At 34.3% G+C, this 19,670-nt stretch overlaps 2 protein-coding genes across 5 annotated transcripts in view; one reads left to right on the top strand and one right to left on the bottom strand.

Annotated features, from left to right (window-relative positions):
* The first annotated feature begins 753 nt into the window (after nucleotides 1-753).
* LOC149735922 (uncharacterized) lies at nucleotides 754-4,789 on the top strand. The gene is made up of 4 exons (XM_089878043.1): nucleotides 754-931; nucleotides 1,421-1,597; nucleotides 1,890-2,155; nucleotides 4,156-4,789. The coding sequence occupies exons 1-4, from the start codon at nucleotides 916-918 to the stop codon at nucleotides 4,519-4,521; spliced, it is 825 nt and encodes a 274-aa protein (XP_089734169.1). The 5' UTR covers nucleotides 754-915; the 3' UTR covers nucleotides 4,522-4,789.
* A 360-nt stretch (nucleotides 4,790-5,149) lies between these two features.
* LOC149735921 (helicase ARIP4-like) overlaps nucleotides 5,150-19,670 on the bottom strand; it is an 18,317-nt gene continuing 3,796 nt past the window's right edge. For 3 of the 4 annotated variants that reach the window (XM_089877988.1, XM_089877986.1, XM_089877989.1), the window contains exons 3-28: nucleotides 19,257-19,339; nucleotides 18,209-18,440; nucleotides 17,284-17,395; nucleotides 16,531-16,666; nucleotides 16,028-16,169; nucleotides 15,731-15,863; nucleotides 15,270-15,452; nucleotides 14,328-14,467; nucleotides 13,609-13,787; nucleotides 12,850-12,998; nucleotides 12,289-12,485; nucleotides 11,857-12,034; nucleotides 11,434-11,582; nucleotides 11,041-11,131; nucleotides 10,471-10,673; nucleotides 10,210-10,338; nucleotides 9,810-9,947; nucleotides 9,357-9,424; nucleotides 8,891-9,042; nucleotides 8,342-8,490; nucleotides 7,989-8,078; nucleotides 7,647-7,767; nucleotides 7,328-7,460; nucleotides 6,780-6,919; nucleotides 6,573-6,652; nucleotides 5,150-6,213 (exon numbers count right to left, since the gene is read on the bottom strand). In XM_089877988.1, the coding sequence (XP_089734114.1) occupies nucleotides 5,904-6,213; nucleotides 6,573-6,652; nucleotides 6,780-6,919; nucleotides 7,328-7,460; nucleotides 7,647-7,767; nucleotides 7,989-8,078; nucleotides 8,342-8,490; nucleotides 8,891-9,042; nucleotides 9,357-9,424; nucleotides 9,810-9,947; nucleotides 10,210-10,338; nucleotides 10,471-10,673; nucleotides 11,041-11,131; nucleotides 11,434-11,582; nucleotides 11,857-12,034; nucleotides 12,289-12,485; nucleotides 12,850-12,998; nucleotides 13,609-13,787; nucleotides 14,328-14,467; nucleotides 15,270-15,452; nucleotides 15,731-15,863; nucleotides 16,028-16,169; nucleotides 16,531-16,666; nucleotides 17,284-17,395; nucleotides 18,209-18,440; nucleotides 19,257-19,339 (3,817 nt within the window). In that variant the 3' untranslated portion in view covers nucleotides 5,150-5,903. The remainder of the gene's footprint in view (nucleotides 6,214-6,572; nucleotides 6,653-6,779; nucleotides 6,920-7,327; nucleotides 7,461-7,646; nucleotides 7,768-7,988; nucleotides 8,079-8,341; nucleotides 8,491-8,890; nucleotides 9,043-9,356; nucleotides 9,425-9,809; nucleotides 9,948-10,209; nucleotides 10,339-10,470; nucleotides 10,674-11,040; nucleotides 11,132-11,433; nucleotides 11,583-11,856; nucleotides 12,035-12,288; nucleotides 12,486-12,849; nucleotides 12,999-13,608; nucleotides 13,788-14,327; nucleotides 14,468-15,269; nucleotides 15,453-15,730; nucleotides 15,864-16,027; nucleotides 16,170-16,530; nucleotides 16,667-17,283; nucleotides 17,396-18,208; nucleotides 18,441-19,256; nucleotides 19,340-19,670) is intronic. The other variant, XM_089877990.1, reaches the window with a different exon arrangement.

Below are 19,670 nucleotides of genomic sequence, written 5' to 3'. Positions count from 1 at the left end.
CATACAACGGAAACTGGCGGGGCCCGCGGTGTTTTAGCTGTAAATGAATAAGCGAGACGGATCAAGCAATACGACACAGCAGAGAAGTTATGCAACAAAAACATGTCAGAGTCGCAGTAATTAACAACATAGTACAGTTATACAAAATGGGTGAAAATGTATTGTCATTTACCGGAGTTACGTCACATGCCCAAGGCGTCACGTGAACTACGTGTTCTGAACAACAGAAATAGAGACCTTCGTCTTTTTCCGCCCCAGGCATATCACAGAAACTTAATTTTTCGTAAACCAGTGTCCAGAGGAATTAAGACAACGAGCTGTTGAGAAAACGTTTGGCATAAAATGACAAGTATAGATAAATGTTTCTTTTTAACTGTAGAGTCAAGTGTATATAGATGTAACAGAACAGTTATATACTGAGCGTTTACAAACAGGTGGCAAAAAGGCAGAAACTTGATGGTTAAAAAAACAGCAGGATAGAGTGAAACCAATCAAAGTGAAACATTATGTTACCGTATTTACGTTTACTTGTGGTTAAATTATAAATAGCAACGTATATTCGGACATGCACTCACATAATATGTATAGTACTGTGGGGTAAGACGGGACATATTCAGCACATAATATCCAAATATCCAGCTCGTGCGTTCAACAATTAAAATCGGTCTATATGGGAGTCAGGAAGACACAGTTTAGTAATTTTTGACTGTTTTTTTTTGTTTACTAGCAAGTTGGTCGAGAAAACAGTATAAAAAGTAGAAGATTTATGCTATATATTCGCAGATATTAAAGCATCAATTTTATAGTTGCTAAGTTTTTGAAATGGAGTTTCGAAATCTGTGATTTTTTTGGTAAAATTTTAAAACAGTGTTTCAATTTTAGTGGATTTCCAAAGGCAAAGATTACAATTACAAAATGTCGAGAAAAACAGGTTGGTAAAGTTGAATGTCGTGTTTCTCGCTGTATATAATTGCACTGTAATTATTTGAATTGTGAACGTTTGGGAATTGACCCACTGGTTTAATACATCACTATTAGATAGGCTAAAAAGTTGAAATAAAGACATCAAAGCACACCAAAAAAAATCAGATACCTATAAGAAACTTAACGACACATTATCAAATTAAGCGCAGTTTGTAGCATTCTTCTATGTGGTGCCAGAATTTTACTTGCCAAAACAGCTTATAGGATATAGGCGTGTTTAACGCTTAAGGCGCTTACTGCAGCAGTTTATTAAACCCATTTCCGTCGTTTTTCTACTTTATACGAATATAACACGTAACACACATTTTTGACACCACTGAAGATGGTTTTAGTTTTTAAACCGTGACGAAGACATTTCAGAACGGATATCATATAAAATAAAACAACGCTATGCTGTTCGATATATTCACTATTTTTACCACATTACAATTTCCAGTACACATATGCGCGGGCCAGAGTATGACGTCGCCGGACAACGGGAAACTTACTTGCTCTTTACAAGGAGGAATCAACAAATGTAAACTGACTTGTAACTCTGGCACAGCGAGCCAGGAGAGAATCCAATGCAAAAGAGGTTATGGTTGGAGGCCAACACATAAATTAGAATGCAAAGGTATGATCTTGTGTTAATGCATTTTTAGTAAGGAATGTTGGTTAGCGCGCCTGCCTCTAACCCAGCAGAGTTTTAACACTGTAGTCTTAAAAAAGAGATAAGTTTTGAAAAATAGTTACCCACAAAGTTACATATACGTGGTAACTCGTAAACGGGCACGTGATGTATGAAACAGAACACCCGTGTTATAACGATTGATGTTACCCCACGAGGATTAATAAGTCGTATTCATTCACACAAAGTTAATGCTACGTTGCAAAAGAAGCATCTAAAAATCGTTCTTCATACACAGGTTCTTCGGTTGGAGTAATTATTGGAGTTCTAATCGGTGGTCTCGCAGCAGTCATTTTGATCGCTATTGGTTACGCAAAATATAACGAAAGAAAAAAGGCAAGACTGGCGAGGGAAGCCGGGGAAACAGGGAACCAGGAACCAGCTTCAAGACCTGGTAAAAACTTGGGAGTCAGTAACCCAGCCGCACATTTTCCGAATGTACATGATAGACCTCCGATGTCATCACGTCACCAAGCAGCAGCAAGAGATTGGGACGATACGAAGGTAAGGATAATAGTAGGTTAGGGTAAGATGGTTCATGTTATAACGAATGTCGTTGCCCCGTCACGGGCGAGTGTAAATAAGTTATAATCATGATTTTATTCATGTTTTCTGGTTACTTTTGTTAGTAAACAATAAAGATTTATAGAATTATACATTACCTGCGAGTTTAAAAGAGAGTTGTTAATCGATAAAACACGATTAGGTTTATGGGATATTATGCGCTAACTGTATCCATCTTACCCTACATTATTTTATTTACGTGAGCAAATAATTGAAACTGCATTATCATTGAAACTAAAACTTTAGTTGTTTTACATTAATTTTGGCGCAAACGTAGTTTTTAGCATCGGTTGAGTTTTTTGTCGATTTGACAGTGCATGGTCAAAGGAATAGTTTTCACTTGGTATTAGGGTCATTAGAGGCTACTGCCAGCATAAATAAAACAGCGCACAGAAATATAGGCTACTGAAAACAGCACTTCTTGCTAATATTTATGGTAGTGACTTGTGTTTATATGTAGTAAATTATATACAAACATCAATTTACGCGACAGTAAGACTCTTGTCATAAAACAGCTCGCATATCAACTTAAGCAGTGTTATGGGAACACTTAATACTCGCATAAAGTACAACGTGACAGCATGGCTTACGGCATGAACGATAAGTTCACATCATTGCTGACATTCCAACAGCTTTAATGTGGCTAAATAAACTAGCGGTGTATATGCAGAGTGTGGAAACGCCCATGGGCGCATAGACTGTCTATGCAAAGACTTAATTTAAAGTACGGTATATGCTATGTAAGAAAGACTATAATTCAATATACAGTTCATATACCTTTTTTAAAACTGCTATACCCATCGATACGTAAAGGAATTTAATAAACAAACTTTCTTAAATTAATTCATTATTAAACAAATACGCCAATCAAAAGTATCTATATAAAATAAAACAAAAGATTTTTTTAGTGTATGCCTATATGCTTTAAACAGCGGTCAGCTATGTTATAATTTGATTTGGTCAAAATATCTGTAGATTTTACATCGTAGAAAAAAAAAGCTACCATTAACACCTTATGTCCAATATATTTCCTGATCGTGTTTTTAACAATTAACAACGCTCTTTAAAACAACGAGTTACATTGGAACCATCTGTAAAGATTTTTTGTTTACTTCTAAATGGCAGAGCATGAAAATATCCCATTTTACCCCAAACTACTACAATCACTATATTCTATATTTGGCATTACTGCAACAGTTGTTTACGGCAATCACGCGGTTTCCGTGTTACCGAAATCGCTGTGGAAATCTAAGGAAAGGCTGATAGTAATCAACGTGGTATGTAAGCCAAGTTCAATAAAGACGGTGATTGAAATGTTATCGAGTGTGGTAGTACAGTCACGAATAAGCATTAATCTGTAGAACTAACCTGAGCATATGGTATTTAATCATTGTTAAGCTGTATAAGAGCGCCGTGTTGTCTATTCCGCACCACAACACAAACAGTACTCAGCAAAGAAAGACAAAAAATTAAAACATCATTTACTTTGTAGTTACAACCCTGGGCACTCAGATTTTCTACAAACACCTGCAGTAGTCTATTGTAAAAGCGACACCAATGTTTAGCTAAAACATCACTCCACCAGTCACTCACACACACTGGCACCGAAACATAAAGTGTACAATCTCAAAATCAAACAATTAGCGGGAGGCGCGTGCATTAGTTGGCGTACAAAGCGCGTTACAGTACAGCATTGCACGGAAGACCACAGGCACAAGCGCGCAACATAAAACGCAAGGCAGCAAATAACATTAAGACCAATTTCGAATTAAGCATAAACAGAATGTACTCATATATATTCGTAAGAATAAAGAAAATTGATACGAAACTAAGTCTTTATCATTTTGAACTAAATTTCTAAGCTATATTCCTTCGTCTTTTCTGCATGCGAATTTTGTTAATAAAACATCAAACCTTTATTTCATTACCTTTCACTACAGAGTACACGGTCACACCGTAGCCACGCTCCCTCCGTAAGATCAGGAATCCACGGATACGACAGACCTGTACCTACTGCCCCAGTACCACAACGCACACCCCGACAAAATAGAAGCAGTGGTTCAGGAGGACAACACCATCACCAAGGTTACCAGATGGCGGCTCCAGCACATGAAGGCTACGCTCCTGCACCACCGGCGTATTCTCAGATGTACCAGCAACAGCAGCACGGCGGGCATGGATACGACCAAGGCATTCCCCAGTATGGCTATAACCAGCAGCCTGCCGCTCCAATCGGATACGGAGGACTCCACGCCCAGCAAGACTACGGGCGACCAGCGCGTGGACCATACAAAGTTCCGATCTAGGCATCCTATATAGAAGGCCGCTCAAAATCGTTGTACATTTACGGAGCTGTAAGCCTAACTTAACAGTAAAGCAGGGATATCGCTTATGGTTTGTACAAAATTACTGTAACAAAGTATTTTTTGTTTAAGTAGGACTACACAAGCTGTACTATTTCTTGGCTGACATGTGCATTACTGATTAACGATGGTAAAACTAACTTATGTTCTTGTTTTCTGGCATTGGAATGTCTTTTACTTCGCAGTTTGTAATTAAATATGAATTCATTTACTCGTGTGTTAGCTTTAATGACATATATGCTCAACTACAGCACTCACCTTGCCTGCTCTAATACAACGAGTGAATTGACATATAGCTCATAAACCACTACAATGAAAACTTTCAAAATCTTGTCTCGATTCCATACGTTATGAATTCGAGGCCCTGCTACCATTTTGTGGGCGTGTTTTTGGGTAAGATACCTAATGGCAATTGTTTCAAACCAGTGCTTCTTTATCGGTTGTCTAAATTGTCATCCATATATTAAAAAGTCCCCAAAAATGGTGTATAAAACGAAAAACCTGCGTACTACGACTGTCTTTGCCCCGCTACACGAAGATAAACAAGTTACAACTTTGCGTTCAATAAAAGTTGAAATTTAAATAAATTTATTATATAAGTTTACTGCAACCTGCGAGGAACCCAGATTTGGTATCGTGTGTGCTACGAAAAATGAGAATCACTTTACAGTAAATAGATACGTCGACATTGGGAACGGAATGGTTCGTTGCGGCTGCTAACGAAAGTGATGTCCCACAGCGAAAATTTACATCAATTTCAATTGAAAAGTTCTACACGTACGATTTCATGTACAGGGTCATATACAACATGATTGGTAAGGCAGTACTATACGCGCTGTGGCCAAAAGCTGTCGGAAAATAGCGCCTAAGGTACAAGAAAGGACTGTAATAGATCATAGGTATAGTTCGTCTGAAAGAAAACTCATTATTAAGTTGGTTGCGATATTAAAAAGCGGAACATTATGATCTAAAATCGTCAAAAATAAAAATTATCCTTAAATAAAATACTGCGCTAGCTGAAAAGTTGGGTGTGGGAAAGTTCTGATTCAAAAGAAACAAAAAAAAAGGGACTGATTTAAAATGTTACCAGGCAGTGCCGTGGACAGTGCGTGTAAAGTAAATCGCATTGAAGACGTATCGGAAATGTAAATATACGTTATTTTTACACAAGACCAAAAAGCAGGCAACCCTATAGAATATAGAGCATATAGCAACTAAAACAAAAACGCGAAAGCACATCTATCAAAATAAGTGTGAATATCACACTTTTGATTATGATATATGAAATTACATTCAGCTATCAGTTTGAGGCTGTTCTAACTAGGCTATCTGCTTAGTAAATCGTCTAAAATATCCTGACTTACTAACGGTGTTGGATCCATAGTACTGGTCGTGGGATGATGGGGAAAATCGTAATTTGTATCTGATTGACTCCAGGAGGGGATTTGGTTGGAACTGGAGGTGTTTTGTAGGTTCGGTTCTGACATATAAGAAGGCATGTGCATCGCTTGGGGGGTAGAAGGGGTGGGATTAATGTTGGGGTAAGATGGACCCATGTACATTGGGGCTTGGGTGTAGCTGGGTCCGCTGTCGTAGGGGAGGGGTGACATGTAGTCTGTGGTTGATGTGGGGAATCTAGAACGAGTAGTAAAATTAAAATGTGGGTAATGAATGAATGCAACTTGAGCACAGGTGTTTTATTCAGAAGTCACTATAACATGCGTGTTATGTATCATACAACTCATGCCCGCTTACGAGTTACCAACTTTGTGGGTGATTATTTTTGGTAGGTTTTTTGTTTTGGAATGTTTGGCTGACAATTTGCAGACGTCCAAGCACACAAGCTAATGGTAGCAGCAATAGTAGCAGTGTGCAAACCTGAAACCACTGACCAGAAGAAGCAGATGTGCTAGGCACTTTACTATAGCAACAGATATATGTATTGCATATATTATGTTAAAAGTTAGAGTTAAGATAAATATATAAATACTCACTGGTTGGAAGTAGGAAATGGATTGTTTGGTTTAAAAGAAGGTTGACTGGTTGGTTGAGAGACAAAACCTTGTGCTGGCATCTGTGGATAAAGTGATGTATGTTAGTTATTATTTAAACAACATTGATCAATTCAGGGTGCTATTCACTTCACCACAGCGTTGGTGATGGGAATATATTAAACAAACAAAGAATTTTACTCTGCATACCAGTGTATTATTATCAGGTTGAGTAGGTGAAGCAAGTCGCGTGAATCTTGCTGCGTCATTCGGACGGACTGCGAATATGCGACCAGCGTAAGTTCGTATGTAAGTTCCTTTCTTGCCCTGAATTACCCAGATTGTCTCACCTGTGTTCAAAATATTTTATTTTTAATGCAACTGATTTTATACTGACATGGCATGGAGAATGCAGTGGTTATAACATGGTTGTTTTGTTTAATATGTAACTTTGTGGGTAGTCTTATTAGGAGAGATATTTAGTATATAGCTGAATTTACAACCCAAAGTTTACACAGACATGTATTTTGGTACAACAGTCCTGATATTTAACTGACACCGTTTCCGACACTTTATATTGATAGCATGTTTTAACAACTGTTTTTTTTGCTGTTAATTCCCTTCTCTTTATTCTTCAAATAGCATGATCTTCACTATAGTTTTCGAAGAGATAAATAAAATTATGTCGTGTTATGTTACATGTAACAGCTTAATTAAAAACTCTCAAGTTTATATTTTCATTCAAACTCCCAACAAACCTGCACTGATGCAGTTACGTCCTCCCGGAGTATCGGATGCAGGGTTAGGAGGAAGAGGAATGCTCTCAGTAGCAACAACTTTCTGTACTCTGATACCTGCCTTCTGGTACAACCACATGTTTCCTCCAGGAGTCTGGAACATGATAAAAATTAAATGAAAAAAAATCAATTAAAAAATTATAAAACTTTAATAAAAAAACATTTTTTTGGAGAACTGACAAATTTTTGATTTTTAATTTCAATAAAATATTTCACTTAAAATTGTTTGAATTATTTTTATTCAGTTACTTAAAAATAAAAATATAGAAAATATCCTTACCTGCCCATTAGGTTGGTTAGGTTGTAGCTTCATTGGCATGGGGGTGGATTGCATGGGGCGGACGTTGGCAATTGGTTTTGGGGTTCCTTGTCCAAATTTTGGGTTGGAGGGGAAAGTGGAACTGTGGGGAAAATGAGCATTTTATGATAAGAGGTTTTCATGATATGAAATCTTCGTGATACGAGATTTTCATGATATGAAATTTTCATTTTTCACGATATGAGATATTCACGATATAACATTTTCATGATTTAGGATTTTCATATATATATAATATTTTCACGATATAAAAAAGTGTTACGCTGGGTACAGCTAAATAAATTCCATGTTTTGTTCACTTACCTTTTGTTCCTAGGAAGGAATGAAGATTGTGTGGTCGGTGGTTGTGACGATCCATTCTTACCAGAGTAGAAGTTTGCGTAAGATGGTCGACTGTGAAAAATCATTTTTACTTAACTATAAATTTAAAGACAGCCTGTAATATAAATGTCCACCATTAATATGGTGAACTGTGTGTTTAATTAAGGATTTGTAGATGAAATATTTCGCAATTAAATTATTGGGCTCAAGTGAAATTAAGTGCGAAAAAAACAATTTGAAAAAAAAAGTTCAAAAATTACAATAAAGCGAAAAAATGTATAAATGATTACAAAATGTTAAAAAAATGTAGATAAAATTCGATTAACAAAAGCTACCTGTAGTTGTAGGCAGCAGAAGCAAGCTTGTCTCGCTCGTAACTTTTCTGAGCAGCTCGCTTCTCGGCTTTGGTGAGTCGCTGGTTCTTGCAGTCAAGTAAAAGAGATTCGTGGAAGAAAGGTTTCTTCGTCAACCAGTGGCCACAGTGCTGTGGGGTGTATGTAGGGGTTATGTTAGGGGTACTTGGGGTTCAAACTATTTAAATATAGGTCCTAAGCTTTTTAAATTTAAGTTCCAAACTTTTTAAATGTAGGGTTAAAACTTTTTAAATGTAGCTGCAAAACTTTTTAAAATGCAGGAAAGGCAGAAATAGTTATACATAATTCCGTGAAACAATTCTAACTTATTGGTCCTAATGTTTACTAATTAATGCAGCACAGAAAATTTACCCCAGGTTTCGGGGCTTGTGTACAATCTAAGAAAAATATAAAAGATAAAAAAATGTACAACAAAAATGGGCACACAAATTTAAACTACTACAAACCTATCGATAGAAAAACAAAAACTTAAATGAATCGAATTTTAGTTTAAAGATAATATTATCCTACCTGACAGGTAGCAAGTAGCACAGGATCATCCATAAACTCTTGTAAGTCGGATAAATCAACAGGGGGAAGCTCTATATCGCTATATTCCATCAGTTTCACTGCATCTTGTTTTGAGAAGACTTGCGTTGGATTTAACTTGTCGACTACACGATCTATATGAAAATAATTTTGATTTATTTTTTTTATCAACATTTTTGCCTTTGTGTGATCTGCTTAAGCTTAAAGTTTCTGTTTTTTTGTGTTTTTTTTATTTATTGTATTTTTTATCTGCGTTCTGCTTTCTTAATAAAATATTTGTTTAGGTAAAAAAACAAAAGCATGCAGAAATTGTTTTAATAAACATTTTTGTACATCAACTGCAGACCTCATAAAATGCACATTTTCGAATAAAATATTTTTAAATTTTGTTTGTACAAAAATTCTCTATTAATATTATATTTAATAATTTTAAATTAATATTTTTTACCTGACATTCCTTGTTTTGAAATTTGTCGGTCGTAAATTTTCTTTTCCATTGACTGATCACTAACAAGTCTGGGGGGAAAACACTTTGTACAACATGTATACTTGTATGTTACATATCTCAGCGGTGTATAAAGCGGTTCTTAAAGTTAAGCTTAATGAGGTTGACAAACAACCCTAACAAACAATAGAGCAAACCAATAAAAATGTAACAGAAAAAGGTGTTAGATTAAGAAAAAATATATACAAGCTTTATTAAAATTTCTGTGAATCTGACCCAGATCTAGTGCCCATGAAGTATGATGAATCTCAAAACGAAATAACAGTCAGGAACAAGTACTATTAAATACGTAACAACAAAAATCAAGTCCAACAAATTGCTTTAGGACATTTTAAAAGCAATTTTTAATACCATAGACACAAGGCTACCCCAAAACAATAAAAACATTCTACTAACCTGTAAATATGACATGTCTTTTGTTGGCCATAACGGTAGACGCGGCACACGGCTTGTGCGTCGTGGCACGGGTTCCAAGAGGCATCAAACACCACAACTCTGTTGGCACCGATGAGGTTGATGCCAAGACAACCGGCTCTGTTTGTGGGATGGGTGGGAATTTAATTTTGGAAATTAAAACTTAAATTAACTGAATAATTTGAAAAGAACTGCATAACAAAATAATGAAAAGAAAGAAAGAAATATTTTACAAATAACTAAATAAACAAATATTTAAACAAGTAACTAGAAAGCTTAAACAACTAATTAAAAAAATTTAAAGAAGTTATAACTAACTAAAAAAACAAATATTTAAATTGGGCACTGAAGAGTCAATCAAATGTAGAAAAGTTACTTTTACCTTGTTGAAAGTAGAAATAGCCACAGCTTTTTATTCTCAGGATTGTTGAATTGGTTGATCATCTTTTCCCTGTCAGCTGAATGAGTGTTGCCGTCTAATCGGAAGTAAGATTCATTCTTGCACCATTTACTGTGGAAAGTAAGAAAACTGTTTTTAGAAGCGCAACACTGGAAAATTTAACATAAAAGTTATGTTTGGTAGATAAAAAAATAAAAAGTTAAAAAGGAAAATCATAAAATTGTAAAAAAAGACAAATATTACCTTGAAATTTGGTGAGGGTCCTGAAAAGGGATGTACTGGTTTGATAAAAATTCCTCGATGAGCGAGAGAGTGCTCAGAGATTGACTAAAGACGAGGATCTTGTCTCCCGACTCAATTGATGAGTTGATGATCTTCATAAGGACGACCATCTTTCCGGAAAATTCAACTTTTCCAGGAGTGTAACCGGTGAGAAGCTCCTTTGCCTATTGGATGGTAGGGTATAAGAATATGAGTAAAAGCTTGACTTTATAGATAGTATTGTTGTATTCTATGTGGTTTACTTAGTTCCCAACACACAGTCTGCCTATGTACGTCATTCATGCATTTTTTATATGCAATAATGTAATGTGATTCAATGGTTATATACTATGTTGATGTGAAGGACATGCGATTTAAACCAAATTTGGCCCAATATTCCAAAGGTTAATTATGAAAATGTTTTGCAGAAAATGAATGGTTTGTACAAGCCATAAACATATTGGCGATTATTTTATTTTTTCAAATTATTAGACAGAATTGGACAGTTTTATGCAGAAATTTTGTTTTTCAATGAAAGAAATTCCAACTTACCCAATCTAAACTACTTTCAGGTTTGTCAGCAGAAAAAGGGCCAACAGCGTTTGTTTGCACAGTGTTTGCTAAGCTGGTGGGATTCTCACTGCTGGAGTATAGTTGTGTGTGTTTAAAATTAAGTGATAACTCCAAAAAAATATATACCAACAAGGTTACCTATGTGGTAACATACAAGTGAGCACAAGGTGTATAAAAAAGAACACCAGTGTTATAACAACCGCCATTCCTTCGCTACACTAAGCAAAAATTAACCATTGGGCATTTGATCTAACTTACAACACACAAACAAAATATTTAACGAGATACACGCAGAAACTACATACAGATAGCCAGCATATATATCATATAGTATGGAAAAGTAGTTTAAACTGTTAACAAAACATAATTTACGTTTTAGGAAGTTGTTTTAATTTCCTGGATGGAGAGTCCACGTTGAGGTCCGGAAGATCAAAGTCTGCATCAAGGAGTTCACTTCCGTTGGATTGCAAGTCAGTCTTCTGGAGGACAGTTCGATGCAGGACGTCTGGATGGTTCCAGATCTGGAGCAAAAATGGATGTAACTAATTTTTCAAAAAAAAAAAAAATTAGTTTTATAAAACTGAAACAATACTGTAGTTTTGAAAATTGAAAAATTAGCAAAAACTTATACAGTATTAAGGAATAAAATGTTAAGTATTTTTTGGTAACAGTAATTTATTTTCCACTCCCAAAGCAGGAGAATAACATTAGCTATTTTAAAACTGATTTTGGGCCAAAATTAGAAAAAAACTAAATAATATTAAGAAGTAAACATGAAAAAGTTTGACTGTTTACCTTGCAGCATACAGAGAAAGCTTTAATAGGATTTGCTGAGCTACACCAATTTCCTGACCCTCCTTCCATCTTTTGTTTAATGAACGTGTTGTATAACTTTTTCTGCCACTGTGACAAACGGATCATCAAAACATGCTCTTCCTTGTGAGGAAGAGTCTTCTGGAGGACAGAGTGAGATCTAGAGATCAAAAAGATAGTTTAAGGTGCTTTAGAAAGTATTAAAAAAATCGTTTTGTTTTCTTAAAATAAAATATTTCTTTTAAATATTAATAAAAAAAAACCTGTAATTTTAAATTTAATTGTGTAAAATAAAAAAATGTATACAACAGTTTGTTTAAATATTTATAAATGCGTATAACTTTAAACTAAATTCACACGTTTAAGTTTAATATTCTGTTACAAGATAAGTGGTGTATACATTAAAAAACTTACCGTCTTTGTACAAATCCCTTCAGTAGACTATGCAGTACATGAGATCTGAATCTCATCAACCTAACATCTGCAACTGTACTGTCTTTACACTGTCCATTAGAGATGGGACGTTCGAACATGTTGGAGAACTCTTGCCTTGTACCCAGAAAATTGGGCCGCACAAAATCCACCATACACCAATATTCTATCAGGTTGTTCTGTAAAGTGGGTTGTATATGGTTAACATATGGGTGGTTAGTGTATGAGATTTTTTGTGTAGATAAGTACATAAAACATGCATTTTATGGTCAGTTCTGGATTTGTCCAAACAATGTAAACTAAGGTTATTAATTTATGTAATGTTTTTTTAATCTGACACATTGTACATGAATTGATAACTGGTATTGATTCTAATAGACATGTGGTATTTGTACAATAGTTTAACATTCTTATTAACAAGTCAAAAATACACAACCCCATTTTCTATGCAAAAAACAAACAATTTTTCATTAAAAGCTAAATACTTTACATAATCGGCCTACATAACTTAAATATATACATATAAATCAAAAGGAATTTTACCTGGAGAGGATAACCAGTAAGAACGACCCTTCTTCTAGTTTTGACGTTCTTTAACATTTGTGATATACTGGCATGGCTGTTCTTTATCCTATGGCCTTCATCACATATTATCAGGTCAGGGCCGGGCTGGAGAAGACTGTCCTGCATGCCTGTATGTAATGGTTAAGATTAACTGGCTATTGTTGGCTAATTGGTTTGTGCATTTAATAGAATGTAGGATACTGGGATCAAAGCTAGATACTGGTACAAGTATGTTGTCTAATGTATAAGCGTGATTTTTTAAATTTTGGTAAAATCTGGAGTGATATTGTTAAAATGCAGTTGTAGTAATAGTCGTTTAACTCTGCTTGTTTCAGTTTGTATAGACACCTAACAGAGTAAAAGCTATTTAAGAAAAAATAGCGGTGGTAAAAATATTTCACATCTGTTTCAAAAGTGTTAACCCCTAAAGTTTTGCATATGTTATTATGTTTCAAACTGTGTGGAACTTATTATATAACAACAATTACATAAGTAAAGTCAAGACACAAACCAGTATGTGTAGAAACAAGTTCATTAATACCTAAGAAAAACCTAATAATAATTAATACGACTATTGGTCCATAAATTACCTTAAAAAAATAGAATATATTTTAAGACTATTTGTCCAAGAATTACTTAAAAATATCACTTTAAGAGTGTTGAGGTTACTCAGAAACAAAAACTACCTTAAGAAAAACTAGAATAGGAATTCTGACTACATTGTAAACATTACACTACCTGCTGATAAAGAAGAAAGTCTGTCTTCCTCTTCTACATCAATCACCATTGATGATTTAGATTTGCTCGGTTTCTTTGCCTTTTTCTTCCTTGGTTTACGACTTGTAAGAAGACGATACATCTCATAACCAAGTAAAAGCACTCCACCATGCGTGTACCATTCACTGACTACCTTTGATCTGCGTTTTTTAAATAGGTAATAAATAAGTTGACTACTTCAGGTAAGGGTCATGTGTAATTTTTAGTAAAATTTGAAGTGACATTGTTAAAGTACAGTTACACTCATAACATAATTAAAAACATGTAAATGTAGAATACAGTCTACTGCCAGTGTGATGCTCCCACATTTTATTCCTTACATAACGCATTTAAGTAGAGGCTTATGTAAGTGTGGTGGAAAACCAAAAACCACCGAATATTTTAATACCATACCCAAAATAAATGCGGGAAAATGTTAAGCTGCAATAACACTACTCAGTTACAGAGAGTCAATATTTTTGTAATTATAGCACGGTAGTTTTCATAGGTTGTTTTATATAGTAGGGACGGGCCACCCTTAGCACATTATCCAAATACCCTGATCTTGTTTTAAACATTTACCAACGTCTATGGGAGTCGTGAGGATATGGTTTTATAATTTTATGAAGGTTTTTTGTTTACTACTAAAAGAAACGGAAGGTGTCCCATCTTTCCCTAACTCTAATAAAACACAAACTCACCGAGAGTCAATATTTTTGTGGTTATCACACAGTAGATGAACACGAAACGGCCGGGGGGAGAAATCACTCGAGTTTTCCGACTTTGCTTCCGTCGGTAACCACATTTCAAACTCAGATACCCAGTTCATTAGAGTGTTAACCTGTATATGGGGGAAATGGCACTTTATGATCATTAAACTTTTAACATGAAACTTGTTTTAATGCCTCGTTTGGCTAAGCTACTAGGTTTAAATGCAAGTTTTGTAAAAATATTTAATATATATATAATAAATATAAACTGAAAAAATTTGAGCTAAGTTATTTTTGATGTGAAATAGTTTCCTTTTAAACATAATAACACCATTGCTGAAAATATAAATAGAAACCACAGTAATTATATGTTTTATATATAACAAGATAAGACTGACTAAATCTTGTTGATTTTTTGGTTAGATAAGAATAACGAAAGGAGAAAAAACAAACGGCACGTGGCATTCAAGCACGTGCATAGGAAAATATTGATCAGTATTAACTGTTTTTGTTATTTTGTATTTATTGGAAAATCTATTAATTCTTGGGTTTAAATAGGCCCTGCCTGTGGTCCCGCGGATGCTTACGTAACAGGCAGGTGTTGTGTTAAATAACATGCAGTTTGTGCTACTATGTAAGACACATTACTTTTGATTATGTAACATAGGAAATTAGGTGTTCAAAATGGAAAATGTTATCTAAAATAGGTGTATAAGTTGATACATATATATTTATTGTTAATTAATGTAAAAAACACTTAATTAATAATTAAACATTATTATTAAAAAACTCTTTATTCATAATTAAAAATTAAGGTTCTAATTAATGTAAAATATTCTTTAACAGAAAATATAAAAATTTACAATAAAAATCAATTGTTACAATTTCTTGTTACATAGGTTACAAATTCTTGTTACAAAACAAAAAACTAACCGGAACCACGCAGAGAACTGTGCGTGCTGTCGTGTAGCGTAGAAAGATATCGATAAAAGAGATGACTTGTAGTGTCTTCCCAAGACCCATAGAATGGGCAAGTATACAACCAAATCCTGGGCTTTTCTCAAAGTGGGTGAGAGATTCTACTATGTTGTCAAACATGAAACGAATTCCTCCAATCTGAGGTTAATATTGCTGTTTATTTTATGAAATTTTGTTCTAGGTCATAAGTTTATTGGTAGTCTTCTTTCCATTACCAAACCTATGACAATCTTGAAAAAAATTCCAGAAAAAAAACCTCTCAGTCTCTCACTATATATATATATTTAGAAAAAATTTAGAAAAAAAAGGTTCACAACCTTAAGCAGTTTTTCAAATTAGTATCAATAAACTTTGCCCCCTGAAGAATTAATAATAATTTCTAATAAAAACTTGGTCATCACTGCCATAAGTTTTACCTGGTGTGGCAACACTGATCTTGCCAGTTGAGGAGAAAGGAAGATCTCTGGTTCAGTTGGAGGACGATTCACATTGACGAGGACTCTTCCCTGATCATCTGGTTGATTCATGGAATCTTCCACATGCATACCACTGGGAAGTGAGAACAAATAAGTTATTTTCAAGATATTTCAATTTTTTGTAATTTTTAACTGCTGAAAACCACAGAAAAAATTTTCCTTTCGTATTTTTTACAAATACATAAATTGCCACCAATAACAAGCTGACCTATCTTAAAAACACCTTTTTTCTCTTACCAGTTATTAACATCCATTTCTTCCCGTTCTTCATTCTGAACCTCCCCGGTACAAATGACATCATCATCACTATCGGAACTTATGTTGATCGCTGATTTTTCTTCTTCCTCCTCACTGTCACTACTAATGCAGATCACATCCGCTGGAGATCAAAATATCAAATAATCAGGGATAAGATTGGAGCTTAATTAAAAAGAAAAATGCTAAAAAACCTAAACTTTAAAAGTTAAACTATGAATCTACCACGCACGTAAAGACTAAAATACCGCAATCACCTTTTTGACCGAAAAAGGCGGAAATCAGCAGAAGATTATCACCCTGGTTGTTGGTAATATGCTTAATGACTAAAAAAGCTAACTAGGAACATTTGATTAATATAAGTGTAACTATATTTAACCATAGGATGACCTAAAAAACACAATGCTTTTACTCAGAACCTAAACTAAGGTTTGATAATAAAAGTTAAAAACCACTAAAAACAATAAAAATAATTTGTTACTTACCAGACTTTTTTATTGGGGGTGGCTGCAATGAAGGCATGCCTGTACTTGGAGTTTTGGTAGGTGGAACACTTTCCAACAAACTAGCAAGATATGAATGGCTTGTTGTATTATTTTGGTATCTTTGGGTGATTTTTGGCTGTATAAGAAAATTTAAGTAATTTTTTTACTGAATATCTTTGCTAAAAAATTTCAATTGTTAATTAAAAAATTAGCATAATTTTAATATTAACAAAATTGGCATTTTATGCTGTCAGTATAGCATGTTAAAATTAAAAATATTTAGGTATTGGCCAGCGAGAAATCTCCATTTTGTCTTAAGACTAGAATGATACTTTTAATCAACTTTTAAGACAAAGTGTATTAAAACTGTGTTGGTCTCAGTAATGAATTAGTCAATGGGTCGTTATAAATAGAGTGTGTGAGATTTTAAATGACAGAGGAAGCACACGTGACTTGTTGCACCATCTTGTGCAAACATAGTTACCAGGTACCTTCAATTTAAATGGGTATTTGACTGGATAATTAGTAATTACTTGTAAAAAAAAAACAATGTAATAAAATTCAATAAAAAGTAATAGTGTCATATGAAATAAAAGTAATAAGTTTTAATAGGCCTACTTAATAAAGGTGAAGTGTTAACACATAACAGCGAGTTGATTTACACATAGGTACGAAACTATAAATTATTTTATGTAAAATATAAAACGTTACACGGAAAAATTAGTCCTAGGCTTTTGTTAATGTGATAAAAACCTGTTGTATAACACGGTTGTGGGCTTGCTCCTCGATTCTTTTCATCCTGGATTCTTCTTCTTTCATCGCAAGCAGAGTATCCGTGTTCAGTTTGTCCTCAGTGAACATTTTTCTAATAATTTTTGTATGTTTAAATAAAGTAATATGGAAAAATATTTTCTAATAGTTTTAGTTAAAAAATATGAATAAATGAATGTAACTTATTTATCTTTGTGTAGCCGGGTAACGATAGCTTTAATAACACGAGTGCATGACTATCATACCACTCATGTGTAGGTCTGAGTAATGTTTTACTCGGGAACAACACTTGATATGTATTTTAATAAATAGTCAAGTCACAATGACTAAGTAAATGATTGCTGACAAACAAATGAGTTTTTTTCAATAAACACCCATAGCTGATAATAAACAGGTCTACAGGTGCAAAGTGGCTCCCATGGCTTAGTTTTACCACTGGTGACAGGTCATTAAAAGCAAATTGTTTACCTTTTAATACTATGTGGGGGGTTGAACTACGTCACAGACAATTAACACCTGTCTACTTTATTAAAACATAACATAGATTCGCATGCAGGTATTTATGCCTGTAATTTTTTTTAATAATTTGCGAAAATATTGCAAAAAAATTAGAACTTCAATTAGCAGTCTTTTGGTGAGGAAATCAGCAGGGGCAAAACTATGGCGTATGGAATAAAACTGAGATTTGTAGCAGTTAAGCTTCAACTAAAAAATTAGCATACAGGTAGTCCTAGTTGAGTTACACCATCAAGGTATAAAGATAAAGTAAACATTCAGAGCAAACAGAAACTGGAATTGTGAAGTGCAAACAAGCTAGGGAATCCAAAATGTATATTAAAATGTCACTATCTAGTTTCAATTACACTCACATTTTATTGTTATATTAAAAGTTAAAACTCAATATTACCGAATCTTCTTTCTTTTGTTTGGGTCTATTTTCTTGCGACGCCTTTTCTTAGTCGTAGTGTTGCCATTTATTTCATTGTTTTTCTGAGTTTTTTCACCATTTTCATTGGAAGCACTGCATTCACCAGCAACATTGGGATCTTGTATGGATGGGGACTCGGGATCAGAGTTATCACTCTCATCTTCTTCCTCTTCCAATTCTTCTTCCATTTCCTCTCCATCATCGATAAAATCTTGGATGAAAATGACGCAAATAAAATCATGCAAAAGAAATTTAAAAATATCCAAATGAAATGTGTAGCCCAATGAAGCACGTTTATTTCATGCCTTATTTTTACAAAAGAAGAAGGGTTTCAGACCCCCTATTGACCTCCCTTACCTTTGGCTAGCCTCTTGTATAGGTGCCAAACTTTCAAAAAGGCAAAAATAGTTTAACACACTAAACAAATTTTTTAAAAACAAATCTAACGTATTTTAAACCAAATAAACCAGCTTTAGCCTCCGTGTATTAGAATGTAAAATGCAATATAACATCATGATGTCCTTAGTACCATGGTTCACAACAGTTCAAGGGGGGTTAGACAATTGTGTTATGTTATATGTCATTGCTGGCTATGGCTGCATGCAGCTAAACAGGAAGTTATCAGTGTGAAGATATGAAAGACAGGTGTATGAGCCCCAGGAGTAACAGAAATTACTGGCAGATTGTTATAAGTTCAACGCCAGAAAATATGAAGTAAACTATTGTGAATTTTTATTTAGTGTGTGTGTAAATATTTTCAATCAGTGTGACAGTCATGGGTACCCATAATCAGGCTAGAGAGTCGGCCCATTACTCAATCCTATTTATGTAAATGATCATCATTCATCATACCACCGAGTTAGGATGCCAAATGAGTGACAAAAATCTAAGCCATTTACAGGTACGATAAAATAAGGACTGGAAAAACAAACTTGTTGATCAATATTCTTTACTATAGCAGCAAAGTATATGCATCAACAGGTAGCCTTTACTAAATATCAATGCAGAAAATTTAATGTTTGTTTACCTGATAACAAGTTCAACCTTTCCTCTGCATCTTCTCGTTCTTGATCCCCGCTGCATAAATTATTCAGTTGCTCTTCGTGTTGACTAAAAACATGGATGAATAGTTAATGGATTTCAGGAGATAATTATATAGGAGTGACCTCAACCCTCAATGACATAGTAAAGACAAAGCGTTTTAATTTATTCAGGTTTTATAGGGCTGATATAATGGACCTAAATTTAGAATATATATTTACGAATGTGAGTGTAATGCTGTGGGTGTAAGCTCTAACTCTGGCCTATACTTGTTTTTTAACAAGGCCCGTCATATGGCCTTAGGCCTCACCCATATAGAATAGAAAATACATTTAAAAAGCAACTATTTATTAACGTTTTATAATGTATGATTAGTAACAAACTATATGAATTTTTTTCT

This window comes from Ciona robusta, chromosome 5, assembly GCF_009617815.1.
Source record: "Ciona robusta chromosome 5, ASM961781v2".
Lineage (NCBI taxonomy): Eukaryota > Metazoa > Chordata > Ascidiacea > Phlebobranchia > Cionidae > Ciona > Ciona robusta.
This window is presented reverse-complemented; position numbering and strand designations above follow the sequence as displayed.